Source organism: Notamacropus eugenii, chromosome 5 (genome assembly GCF_028372415.1).
Source record: "Notamacropus eugenii isolate mMacEug1 chromosome 5, mMacEug1.pri_v2, whole genome shotgun sequence".
NCBI lineage: Eukaryota > Metazoa > Chordata > Mammalia > Diprotodontia > Macropodidae > Notamacropus > Notamacropus eugenii.
Window position 1 is genome coordinate 416111536 of NC_092876.1, and position 12718 is coordinate 416124253.

The 12718-nt window shown below is 35.3% G+C and overlaps 1 protein-coding gene across 9 annotated transcripts in view; it reads right to left on the bottom strand.

The window, feature by feature from the left end:
- The window catches only part of PDE9A (phosphodiesterase 9A), a 169770-nt gene that overhangs the window by 78696 nt on the left and 78356 nt on the right, over positions 1–12718 (bottom strand). For 5 of the 9 annotated variants that reach the window (XM_072614866.1, XM_072614868.1, XM_072614869.1 and 2 more), the window contains 2 exons: positions 2511–2565; positions 869–939 (listed from right to left, as the gene is read on the bottom strand). In XM_072614866.1, coding sequence (XP_072470967.1) covers positions 869–939; positions 2511–2565 — 126 coding nt within the window. Of the gene's footprint in view, positions 1–868; positions 940–2510; positions 2566–12371; positions 12653–12718 lie in introns of those variants that run through there. The other 4 variants (XM_072614870.1, XM_072614873.1, XM_072614874.1 and 1 more) reach the window with 3 other exon arrangements.

Here is a 12718-nt window from a genome sequence, read left to right on the forward strand (position 1 = left end):
TTGAAGGGAAATACACAGCCTCTGGCTAGGCAAAGAGGGAAACTTGTCATGAGTAGTGGTATGAAACATGCTTATCAGGATTTTATGAATGAGTTTGGTGGCTTGTTCATAGAGTGTTTGAGTTTGTATTATTGAATAATCAATAAAGTTTAGCTGAGTGTACTCTGTATGTCTTATTAGGATAACATCACCTCTAATAAGTCTAAGTAATGGTAAGTCTGTTTTAAGTGAGCACTGTGAATAGTAGCCCACTCTTTCCTTTGTGTACATCTGGGAATGTGCTGTCCAAACTTGTGAGGGGAGTGTTTTGTTACTACTGCTTTACTATGCCATTTCAATAAATTCTTTTGCTTTGAGATACTTGTATCGATTGCTTGAATATTAAAGATGAATGCCCTGGTTCATGCTCATGCAGATTCATAAAGTACATTCTATCAGGGATATTTCCCCTGGGTACCCAACCCACCAGCATGAGTTGGGGAAAGAAGGTACCTGGGGTAGCCTCACAAGAAATAAGATGATAGCAGCTTAAATTTCCCTGATTCCTAATATGAACTGTTAGTCACTACCACGTAAAAACTGCAATGATCTGAGCAGTCTGATAAGGTGACCACAATGAAAAATTATCAAGATAATTTAAAATATGGATTTATATCCCCTATGATTAATAAACAACCTATATGTATACAAGTAGAATGTATATTATGCCTTGAGATATTTATTGAAATGAAAAGGTATATTTTTGTAAAACATTTCAGTAAAAAAGGTATGATGAACTCCTATCACTTACCCAAACTCTGAGAATATTAACTTCTGCATTGTACTATACTGTTCATTTTAATAGCATGGGTGTGAGGGAAACACTTACATTCAAATCGCTTCTCCAGCATTGCCAAGTGATTAGTAACTTCAGTTTTCAGTTCATTGATTTTGAAAGCCCTAAAAATAAAACAAAAAAACTCCATCAAAAAAACATTAAAGTAAGATCTACTATATTTCATATTTCCACTTCTTTTGATGTCTTTTGGGCAGCAAAAGCTAATATTTTTTAAAGAACACAGAGCTGGTGGAAATAGACATAACTTTACAGGGATAGAAATCATTATGTATGGTAGACAAAACATGGACAATCTAAATCCTTCTGGACACACAAACAGAAACCTTTTCTTTCATAAACTTACAGGACTATTAGACAAAACTATCCCAAATCAGATAAGAATTTCTTAATTCATGAAAAATAGAATTTATGTGTTTATATTACTTTCTCAATGAAATAGACAGAACCAGGAGAACATGTACATAGTAAGAACAGTATTGTGTGATGATATACTATGAATAACTTAGCTATTCTTAGCAATACAATGATCCAAGGCAATTCTGAAGGACTTATGATGAAAGGTGCTGCCTATCTCCAGAGAAAGAACTGCTAAAATCTGAGTGCAGATAGAAAATACTTTTTCTTTACTCCCTTTATTTTTCTTGTTCTAGTTTTTGGCTATGTTTTCTTTCATTGCATGACTTACATGGAAATGTATTTTGCATGGCTATACATGTATAACCTATGTCAAATTGCTGGCCTTCTCAATGGCAGGGGTTGGTGGGAGAGAGGGAGGAAGGGTGGGAGAGAATTTGGAACTCAAAATTTGAAAACAGAATATTAAAATTGTTTTTATATCTAACTGGAGAAAAAATTAAAATATTGCATTTACATTAATGTTTCTCTTTTGAATCACAATGGTTGTATGCTATGCCTTGTTGGAACTATGCTGTCTGATCACTTCTATTATTGCTCCATATTTGGGATGGTGAAAGTGCTAAATTTAGGATCAGTGTCAAACTTCTCAGATTGAACAAAAAATTCTAGATTCTCTTTGGGAACTTAGCAATGTAACATTTTTTAAAATGCAAGTAAGTTATCAGTTTTAAAACCTTCACACATACTTTCACGGTCATCTAGCAGTTGTGGAAGAAAATTTGCCACAAACATCAGCAGTATACTGGAAACATTATAGTATTGTTCTAAATAAAGTAGAATTTGGATTAAAAGGAGTCTATCTTAGTCAAGAGAGGCTAATTGTTAAAATAAAGGAGTGACCCTGTCGTAAGGTGTTTTATGTAGTAACAGGAGCCTCAGTGATGATATAACTGCCAAGCTTTAGGTTTTGCCATTTTTTAAAAAAAGAAAAAAAACCTCATCTTCCTTAACTTCCTCTCTTCCTTCTCCTCCCCCACCCTCATCAGTTTTGGCATCTTAACTCAAACAAATTATTTCTCTAAGAATATATCATACTGGATATACATATATAACTCTGATCTTTCATTTTGTCCTTGCAGACACTCATCAATGACACACATTGCAATTTGTATATGACTTAAAAGATGGTCTTTCAAAGTTGCTGTGAGTTTCACCACCCGAAGTTCTCTCAGACTTAGCTAGGCTGGTCCATGAATGACACTCATAAAATCTGTCACTCATATATGTATATAAATATGCATTTAAAGCACGTTACCTTGAAAATTGCTCAGCAACCTGGGTCAACACACTCTGGAATAGTTCCTCTTTTTCTAAAAAACATAAAAGAAAAGTCACTGGAAAAGAATCAGTAGACATTTCTCTATTCCAAATTCAACATATCATGGCAACACAGGTATCCATAAACCAACTCAATACACTGAAGAGTCAAGTTACACTTTTCATTTACTTTTAACATGAGGAAAATTTCCCAGAATTTGAAAGTCATTCGACCTTCTTTCAAAGATAGAAGAACTCATGAGAGAACCTGCTAATCTGAATCTAATTTTCACTATGAAGGCACTGGTTGAACTATAATGGGAAACTTAGGTGGGAACTTATCCTCATCTTCTTCCTCCATGTCTTTGAAAAAGATCGTCACAAAGGATACGTGTTCTGCTCTGGAAGTGGCTCCTTCATCTTTTGTTTACCATGCCAGTAAGGCACTTCTTTCTTATCTCCATTTCCTAGAAACCTTAGATTTCTTCAAGGGCCAGCTCAGGTGGTACCTCTTACATATCCTTAGTTATCAGTACTTTCATTCTTCAAGTTATCATGTATTTACTTAGCTGTTTAAATATTACACCTTCCAAGTAGAACGTAAGCTCCTTGAAGGCAGGGAATGTTTTTAGTTTTTTCTTTGCATTTCTGAAACCTCCACATGGCCTAGTATATCATAGGCACTTAATAAATTCTTGTTAAATTGTTTTGGATGAAATAAAAATAATTGGAAAAAGAGAAGTTTGGGCTGAACAATTTTAGTTCATCATGGCCCTGGCTTATAAGATTGGGCTTAGACAGCAGAAGATCTATAGTCAAAATGAATTTATGAGGTTCAGGTCATGACAGAACAGAGCCAAGGTTTGGCTTTTCTGGTTTAATGTTTCTTAGTCAGATTTAATACTATATACCTCAGAGAAAGATATCCAATTACTCTGTACAAGTCCACACCATGAAAAAGATGTGCCCTGTCTGGTGATGAGTTGATTCAGTTCTGTTTAAAGAAAATTTATTGAGCAAATACTGAAGCAAGGCTCTAAATATGTATAGGCAAAACAAAAACTTTCATGTAACTTATATTCTGGAGTCAGGGTGTGGGGAATGAAGATACACATGTATATGTAAATGCAAAATATATCCAAGATAATATCAAGAAGGAGAGAATTCTGTAATAGGAGTAATCAGAAATAGCCTTGTATAGGAAGTGGCCCTAGACAAGTTTGAGATTTTGAAGGGTCTAGGGATTTTGGGAGAAGATAATGAGAAGAGAATGCATCATAGACCTGAAGGACTACTGATTCAAATCAATGGAGGCAGAGGATGAAATATATTGAATATGAGGAAACTCTATTGGGTCATTTTGACTGGAGAGGAAAATGTGGGTAAGGAATTAATATTAAATAAGACTAGAAAGGTAGATAAGGAGCCAGACTGTGAAGGACTTTAAATGCCAGTCTAAGGATTTCTTATCCTAAAGGCAACAGAGAGCAACTGGAGACATTTTTGTAAGGAAGTGACATGCTGTTTATGTATTAGGCCTGACTCCAATGAAATGAAACCCTTGTAGTTAATAATTAACAAAAGGAGAAATATTGAGCTTTGATACTGAAAGGATACTCAATAAGGATACAGGTTTAATTCTGGTAGAGGCTCCTTTCATCTTAATATGGAAATGTGTCATATCAGCAGGGCAGGATGTGATGAATAGTTAACAGTCTCGTTATCTCAAATTTGAAGGGCCCAACCTTTCAAGGGAAGGTGCTTATTTTTTTCCCATTAAGTGGTTAGGAAATCATTACAACATGATCTGAGATCAACAGGAAGTTATGTCAAGAGCTAAGCAGTTAGAAACTTAGCACACTAGGCCAGGCAAGTTTGGGGGATAGTTTCCTTGACTTTTAGGGTAAGAATTAGCCTGCCTTACAATAGAGGGAGAGCTTGAAAAACTTGGATAGATATTGATCCTATAACACAAAGTCATAGCTTTGCTGTTTTAGGAATATAAATCTGGCTTCTGAGTAAATGAAAATTTGGAGAAGGAAAATATTGGAGGCAGTTGTAGACTAATTAGGGAGCTACTGCAAGTGGAGATGGGAGTAGAGGTGGAGATTAGAGGGAAAGGTAGTGTGGAGATAGAATCAGCAAAATTTAATCATTTATTCAATCTGAGGGTTGAGAGAGGAGAATTAAGAATTAAGCTCAAAGTATCTCTTAAGTTTTGGTCTAAATGGAGTTACTTTGAGTTTATGTAAATGTTTGGCTCTCTTCTTTGGACTCAGAATATTTATTTAAAAATTAAATATAAAGAAAATATAGAAAAGAAATTTCAATGTATTTCAATGTATACTTAAAAGTATAGCATTAAGAAGTACACATTAAAAAGCAATGGAAGCAGGGCTTAGCAATGTCAACCAATTTTCCTGGACTCAGTGGAGTGTTGGATTTTGAGGATCTGAGTTCAGATTTTGATATTTACTAATTTTGTAGTCTTACTCCAATCACTTAACTCCTCTGGACCTCAGTTTTCTCACCTATAAAGATGAAAAGTTTGGATTAGATGGACCCTTCTATCTATAAATCTATTATTCTATGATCATAAGTTGAAATAATGTTAGGAAAAACATGATAATTGATTCAACTTTAAAAGAGCACCAGAAGGTAAGTGACTGTAATAGTGGCAGGAGCCACAGCAGCAACAGCTTCAGGAGCTCTCAATCCAGGGACAGTAAGAAGATTAACACCTTGTCAGAAAGAGAGTATAGGAGACCCTTTGCTGGTAAAAGGTGCAGCCGACTCTATTGCCCATACTGAGTACGGGGTCAGAGTTCCAGGGCAGAGAGGAGCACTTTTGGTCTGCCACAAGGTAATAGGGACCCTAGTCACAACTCCAAAGAGAGGAGGAGCATGAGCACTTGTAGCTGTAGGATAATGGGGGTCCCTGTCTCAGTTTCAAGACTGAGAATAGTGTTAGCTCTTGTGGCTGCAGAGAAGCAGGGACTCTTCTTGGGTAAAGACCAGAATGTAGACCAGAAGAGCACTGAACACACCTCTCCCCACATCACACCACCTTGGAAGCACTGAAAACTTGCAGACCACTCAGAACTAACTTTGACAATAGCAACAAGAAAAAAACCTGAAACTTGGGAAAGAGCTTTATCACCCCCAGGTGAGCAGAGCCCAACTTTAATAAGAAGTTCAAAGTCAAGAGACAAGCTAGAAAAATGAACAACAACAGCAAAAAGAATCTGATCATAAAAAGTTACTATGGTGGTGAGGAAGACCAAGACATAAACTCATTAGAAGACAGTGCTAAGAAAATAGCTACAAACAAGACCTCAAAGAAAAATATTAATTGGACAAAAGCCCAACAAGCACTCCTAGAACAATTAAAGAATGGAATCAGATTGGCAGAGGAAAAATTGGGAAAAGAAATGAGAGTGCCGCAAGAGAGTTATGAAAAGAGAATTAGTAACTTGGCATAAAACTTAAAAAGGACATCTTAAGAACAGAATTGGCCAAATGGTAAAAGAGGCACAAAAATTTACTGAAGAAAAGAACTCCATACAAAGTAGAATTGGCCAAATGGACAGAAGTGATACAAAATTTCATTGAAGTAAATAATTTCCTAAAAATTACAATTTGGAAAGTATAAACTAATGACTCTATATAAGACATCAACAAGCAATAGAACTAGGTCAAAAGAATAAAAAAATAGAAGAAAATGTGAAATATCTCATCAGAAAAATAACTAACCTGGAAAATATGTCAAGGAGAGAAAATTTAAAGAATTATTGGACTACCTGAAAGTCATTATTAGAGAAAGAGCTTAGGCATAATATTTCAAGATATTATTCAGGAAAACTATCCTGATGTCTTAGATCCAAAGGATCTAAATGGAAATTGAAAGAGTCCCCTGATCACCTCCTGAAAGACATCTCAAAATGAAAACTACCAGGAATATTATAGTCAAATTCTAGAGTTGTTTGTGAAAGAGTAAAATATTGTAAGCAGCCAGAAAGAAACGATTCAAATGTACTGGAATCATAGTCAGGATCACACACAATCTGGTGACTTCCACGTTAAAGGAGTGGAGGACTTGGAATATGATATTCTGGAAGGCAAAGAAACTAGAATTACAACCAAGAATAACCTACCTATCAACAGTGAGTGTAATCCTTCAGGGGGAAAATGGGCATTTAATTAATTAAGAGTCTTTGATGCATCCCTGATGAAAAGGCCAGAGTGTAATAGAAAATTTGACATCCAAACACAAGATTCAAGAGAAGTGTAAAAGGTAAATATGAAAGACTAATCATAAAGCATTCAGTAAAGTTAATCTCTTTATATGCCTATATGGGAGTTTGATACATGTAACTCCTAAGAGCTTTATCATATTTTTGGCAGTTGGAGGGAGTCTGCATGGAGGATACAAGTACAGGCTATCTATCTAATGTTGGGATTATGTAAAAAACATATATGGGTGAGAAAGACAGATGCACTGGAAGAAGAGGGAAGGGAGAGGTAGAACAGGGAAATTTTTGTCGCATAAAAGAGATGCACAAGGAAGAACTTTTACAGTGAAGGGAAAAATAGGGAGAGGTGGTGGACATTACTTGAACATCACTCTCACTGGAATTGGTTCAAAGAGGAAAGAATATATATATATATACACACTCAATGATGTATAAATATTTATTTTACCCTACATGGAAAGCAAAACAGACTTTAGAGGAAGAATAGGATAAAAAGAGAAAGAGGAGAATAAATAGAAGAAAATAGAAAGGAGAGAAATACACAGCAATCATAATTCTGAATGTGAATGTGGCTACAAAAGAGTTCATTGCCTGTGAATCATCAACACCAAATGCTGAAAGAGAGCTAGAAATTTCTCAGACTAACAGGGATAGGGATTTTGGAGCTATAAATTGTCTTTTTCTTATAATCCCAACAATAATTTTGTGACATGCCAACTGGTGAACAAAGCCATAAACTACAGTCCTTTGCTGGTATATGGTTAAACTGCAACCTGCCATGAGTTCCTGTGATTACTTGAACACCTCTTTAACGCCATCTGGAATGCTCACCAAGTACACATACAGTCCTCACAACAATCCAGAAATGTGCTATCATTTTGTACTTTAGTCTTATCATTCTGCAATGTAATGCAAAAAACTTTAAAACAGCAAAATTCTTCTAAACTGAAACTAGAATTGGGTCCCTTATTCTTCACTACAAGCATGCTAAGTTTATAGAATACATACAGGTATCCAGACCATCTTTATTTTCTACTCTAGCCTTGTTTCACTATTATCTAAATTATATAAAGACAATTATAATAAAAGTTTGTGCCTAATTTTCCTCCCAACCTCCATTAAACCAAATTGCTATTGTAGATATTACATTATAGAAGATTGTCAGTGATTTAAGATTTAACTTTTCAATGATCTAAGAGGGGTAACTTTTTAAAGGAGTAACTATTACTTTTCTATAGGAAAGAATAGCTTTACTCTGCTGGGGTTGGGTGTAGTGGCACTCAATGGCAACATCTCATGTGTAAAACAAGGTGCATAGTCCTGAACCACCCACAAAATGGAAGTGGATAGCAGAATGGATTGAAACCAAAATTCAACAATATTGTTTACAAGAGACACACCTGAAACAGAAAGACACATGTAGAATTAAATAAAGGGCTAGAGCAGAATCTAATATGGTTTAGCTGAAGTAAAAAAAGGCAAGGGTAGCTATCATAACCTCAACTGAAGTACAAGCAAAAATGGATCTGATTAGAAGAAATAACTGGGGAAACTACATTATGCTGAAAGATACCATAGCCAATGAAGTAATATAAAAAAAATTTTACAGAAAGTTTCTTTAATAAAGGCCTCATTTCTCAGATATGTAGGGAACTGAGTAAAATTTAGAAAAATAAATGCCATTTTCCAAATGATAGATGTTTAAAGGACAAGCAGTTTTCAGAAGAAGAAATCTAAACTTCCTCTAGTAGTTTTTATGAAAAAATGCTCTAAATCACTAATTATTAGAGAAAAACAAATTAAGCAATTCTGAGATACCAACTCATATCTATCAGAAATGATAAATGCTGAAGTGGATGAAGGGAAAAGTAGACTGTTGCACTGCTGCTAAATTGTGAACTAATTCAACAATTGTGTAGAACAATTTAGAACTATGCCCAAAGGGCTAGAAAACTATCTATATCCTTTGACCCAGCAATGGCACTACTAGGTCTCTACACCAAAGATATTAAGGAAAAAGGAAAATGACCCATATGTGCAAAATATTTATAGTAGGTCTTTTTAAGGTGGTAAAGGATTAGAAATTGAGTTGATGCTCATCAGTCAGGGAATGACTGAACAAGTTGTGGCATACAGTTGTGCTGTGGGAAATGATGGCAGGAGAGTGGTTTCAGAAAAAAATACATGGCAAGAACTATGAACTGACGCAAAGTGAAGTGAGAAGAACCGGGAGATCATTGTGCACAATAATAACAATGTTGTATTGATGATCAATTGTAAAAGACTTGACTTCTCTGATCAATACAATGATCTAAGATGATTCCAAAAGACTCATGATGAGAAAATGCTATCCACTTCCAGAGAGAGAACTAATGAACAATGAGTGCAAACTAAAATATATTTTTCTCACTTTATTTTTATTGCTTTTTTTTTGCAATATGGCTAATATTGCAATATGGCTAATATATAAACGCATTTTACATGCACATATAATTGATAAATTGCTTGCCTTCTTAGGGGGTAGGGCAGGTTTTGGGATGGAGGGAGAGAATTTGCAACTCAAAATTTAAAAAACAGAATGCTACAAATAAATAAATAATAAATTTTAAGAAACAAAGACATAACTAAGTTAAAACTGAGTGGATTAAAAAAAAAGGATCCAATGAAAGGTACTCATAATCTTCCTTTGTAAGTCAGTTTAAGGTTTTTTAAAAGAATACTTCAAAGAAATGGATAGGAAGCCACTAAGTTTGAAATTAGCAGAGAAAATGATCAAACAACACAAGTATAGCACCCCTTTTGAAAGTGACTAAGGTGTTGTGAGCATTGGAGATGGATGATTGCAGTTCGGTATGAAAATCTCTAGTGTATACTGACTCAAACACTAGAAAGGGACTGTAACTGTATCTGAAATAGTAGTATCCTTGAAACTTCAATGCCACTACAAAAGAAATAGAGAAAGGAGAGAGAGCAGCCATAATGATGGATGGAGGATTTCAACCACAATCCTATAGGAAATGAAGATCTAGAAATTCTTATAGAGGAGGAGACTGGGGCCAGAGAGGTTAAGTAACTTTCTTGACCTTACATAATTGGAAGAGCCAGATTTTGAATACAGGTACTCTGAGTCCAAATCTAGCACATTTTCTTCTCTGCAATACTCCCTTAGGTGGAGAATGCTGAGATTTTACTGTTGGCACTATGTGAGGTAAGGGGAAACCAGATAGAGCAATAAAGGGCTGTTCCTGAGCTGTGGAGAGTTCTGTTGAAGTCTACATTACTATTCTCTCCCTCTTCTCCCCTCCCCCTTTCATTTTCTTTTAAAGGAGAGATGAATCTATTTTACCAATTCCTGTTCATTAGGAGTCTATTTGCTTTCCATTTTGCCTTTTGATTGAAAGAAACTGATGTTCTCTAAGACCACATGGTCTTACTTTATCCCTTTTCTTAAATTCAAGTGTGAAGATTTAATGCATTTTATCTAATGGATATTGGTAGCTTTGATAAAGGCAAAGTACCTTATCATATAAATGATTAGTGAGGACAAGAGAACAGCAATGTCGTAATTGGTTAATTACTAATTGTTCTTTATGCCAAGAATATTATTTATTATGTGAGTCCAAAACCAGAATTTCCTTATTAAATTTATTGAATATAACAAACTAGACAAAAATAAAGATTGCTAATATTATGAATAGAACAGATAGGTGGTGGAATGGATAGAGTGACAGGCCTGGAGTCAGGAAGACCAGAGTTCAAATCCAGTCTCAGACACTTACTAGCCATGTGTCCCTGGGCAAGTCACTTAACCCTGTGTGCCTCAGTTTTCTTACTTGTAAAATGAACTGGAGAAGGAAATGGCAAATCACTCCTGTATCTTTGCAAAGAAAACTCCAAATGGGGATAAGACTGAAATGACTGAACAATAACAGTGCTATGGGAGTATTATGATATGGCAAACCTGACTGGGTGAATATTAGGGTTACCAATGCCCCTAATACTTCTTGCTTGGCAGAAGGCAGTTCACTTTTGGGGAAATTCCAGAGAGATTGGGAAGAATTTAGTCCCATGTCAGATCCATTTCAGAAGACCTTTGGGAAGTCAGACCAGTTCTTTGCTATCTTAGAGATTTCTGTCACCGTAGGGTAGAATAATATCTGGTCTCCTTATCTCTAAGTTTGTTTCTAAAAAAACAAACCAGAATGGATATGGAATCAAGCTAACGTCAAGACTGAGAATAACCTAAGATTTGTTTGGATTGGATCAGAATCCCTGGATGTATCCTGAAGTACTACGAATCTGACCTGGCCCCTGGAGTGAGGGAAGCAGATGGACACTGTTTCTCCTGCTGTTTTGTTAGCTTGTTTTTACTAGCAATTAGGTCATTACAAAATTATTCCCTTACCACCATACCGTTTGCACATAGTTAAATTTGTATGTTTTTTGTTAATATCTGATTACCTAGTTTGCAAAAAAAAAAAAACACCAAACAAACTTGAAATGATCTAAAATAACTTATCATAGAACCATGGATATTTTAGAACCAAAGATTAGAACTCATACCTTCTAACACCAAATCCAGTTTATCACAGATTCCTCTTCATAGAACTGGAGGAATAAATGCTTCTAAAAACTTTTTAAATCCACTTAAATCCAAATGACTGGCTAAGTCTGTATAACATAAATTAAATAGCTATATTTGGTCTATTTGATTACACTAGGCAGTTAAATTGTGTTGCTCTGACCCTTTGATCATGTACATTGATTAAGTTTATCAACTCATTTCTAAATAATTTTATTTTGTGCTTTGCAGAAAAAAAAATCCCCATATATCTCAGATATGAAAAATTTAGGTAGTATGAAGCTATGCAGTGGAAAGGGTACAGGATTTGAAGTCAGAGGGTCGGAGTTCAAATTGTGGATCTATCACTTACTGTCTGTGTGACCTTGGGCAAATCATGCCTGCTCTAAGACACTAGTTTCCTCATCTGTAAAATGAGGTACTTGGGTTCATCAATTTAAGTCCCTCCCAGCTTTGCAAAGCAACTGTACCTTGAGTTCAATACATATAAATCTAGGTGAGTAAAGATATAACTTTAAAATCGTACTGTTTTATTCACTGAATACTACTGCATAAAGCTAAGATGTATGTCTATTTGCATGCTATTACAAGAATTTTCACTGTCAATCAAAATAAACTAACAACATTGTAAACGTTTCAGAATGGCTTAAGGCTACTATATTTAAAAAAATTAGATTGGAAAGTCTCCCTTTGGAGGGAGTACTAGAGAAAATGAGCCATGTCAGACCACATTTCCTTAACATCTGATTTATCCAACTGGAAGATATCAACGTCACCTCTCCCGTCATACTAAAAATAACAAAATTTTTTAAAAAAATATTCTTGTTTTAAGCCCTAAAAGTGTAAGAGCTAATTTGCTCCCTTTATCGTTTTCTGATGCCAGGTTTCCCAAACATAAGAAAATATGTTCCACAAGAGGGAACAGGAAGAGTTTTCACTTGTACAATAGGAAAGAGTCGACACAAAGACATCCTAGGTAAGAGCTGTTATTTTAGACTATTAGAAGAACTCAGGTTCCACTTACCCTTTCCAGCACATTGGATCCCATGGAATCTGATGCTAAGCGTAAACACAGAGCCTTTTCTGTCCTTGTTTATTTTGTAGTTCCTCCATCACGATGATGGTGGTTACAGGAAGAGGAGTAGGTCTCATTGTTCATTTGTGCGGCTGAAACTCTGTCCTACTTTCACTCTGTCCCTATCCTACAACCAATCAAAGCACTCTAAAAGTACCAGTACATTTTAATCCAAAGAATGGTCATTGGTAGTTTACACTTTATAGATGTAATAAAATAGACTTGAAAATGAAGATATGTGTCTTTACAACTCTAGAATGCTGTAAAATTATATGGTTAGAAATGACCATGCCTTT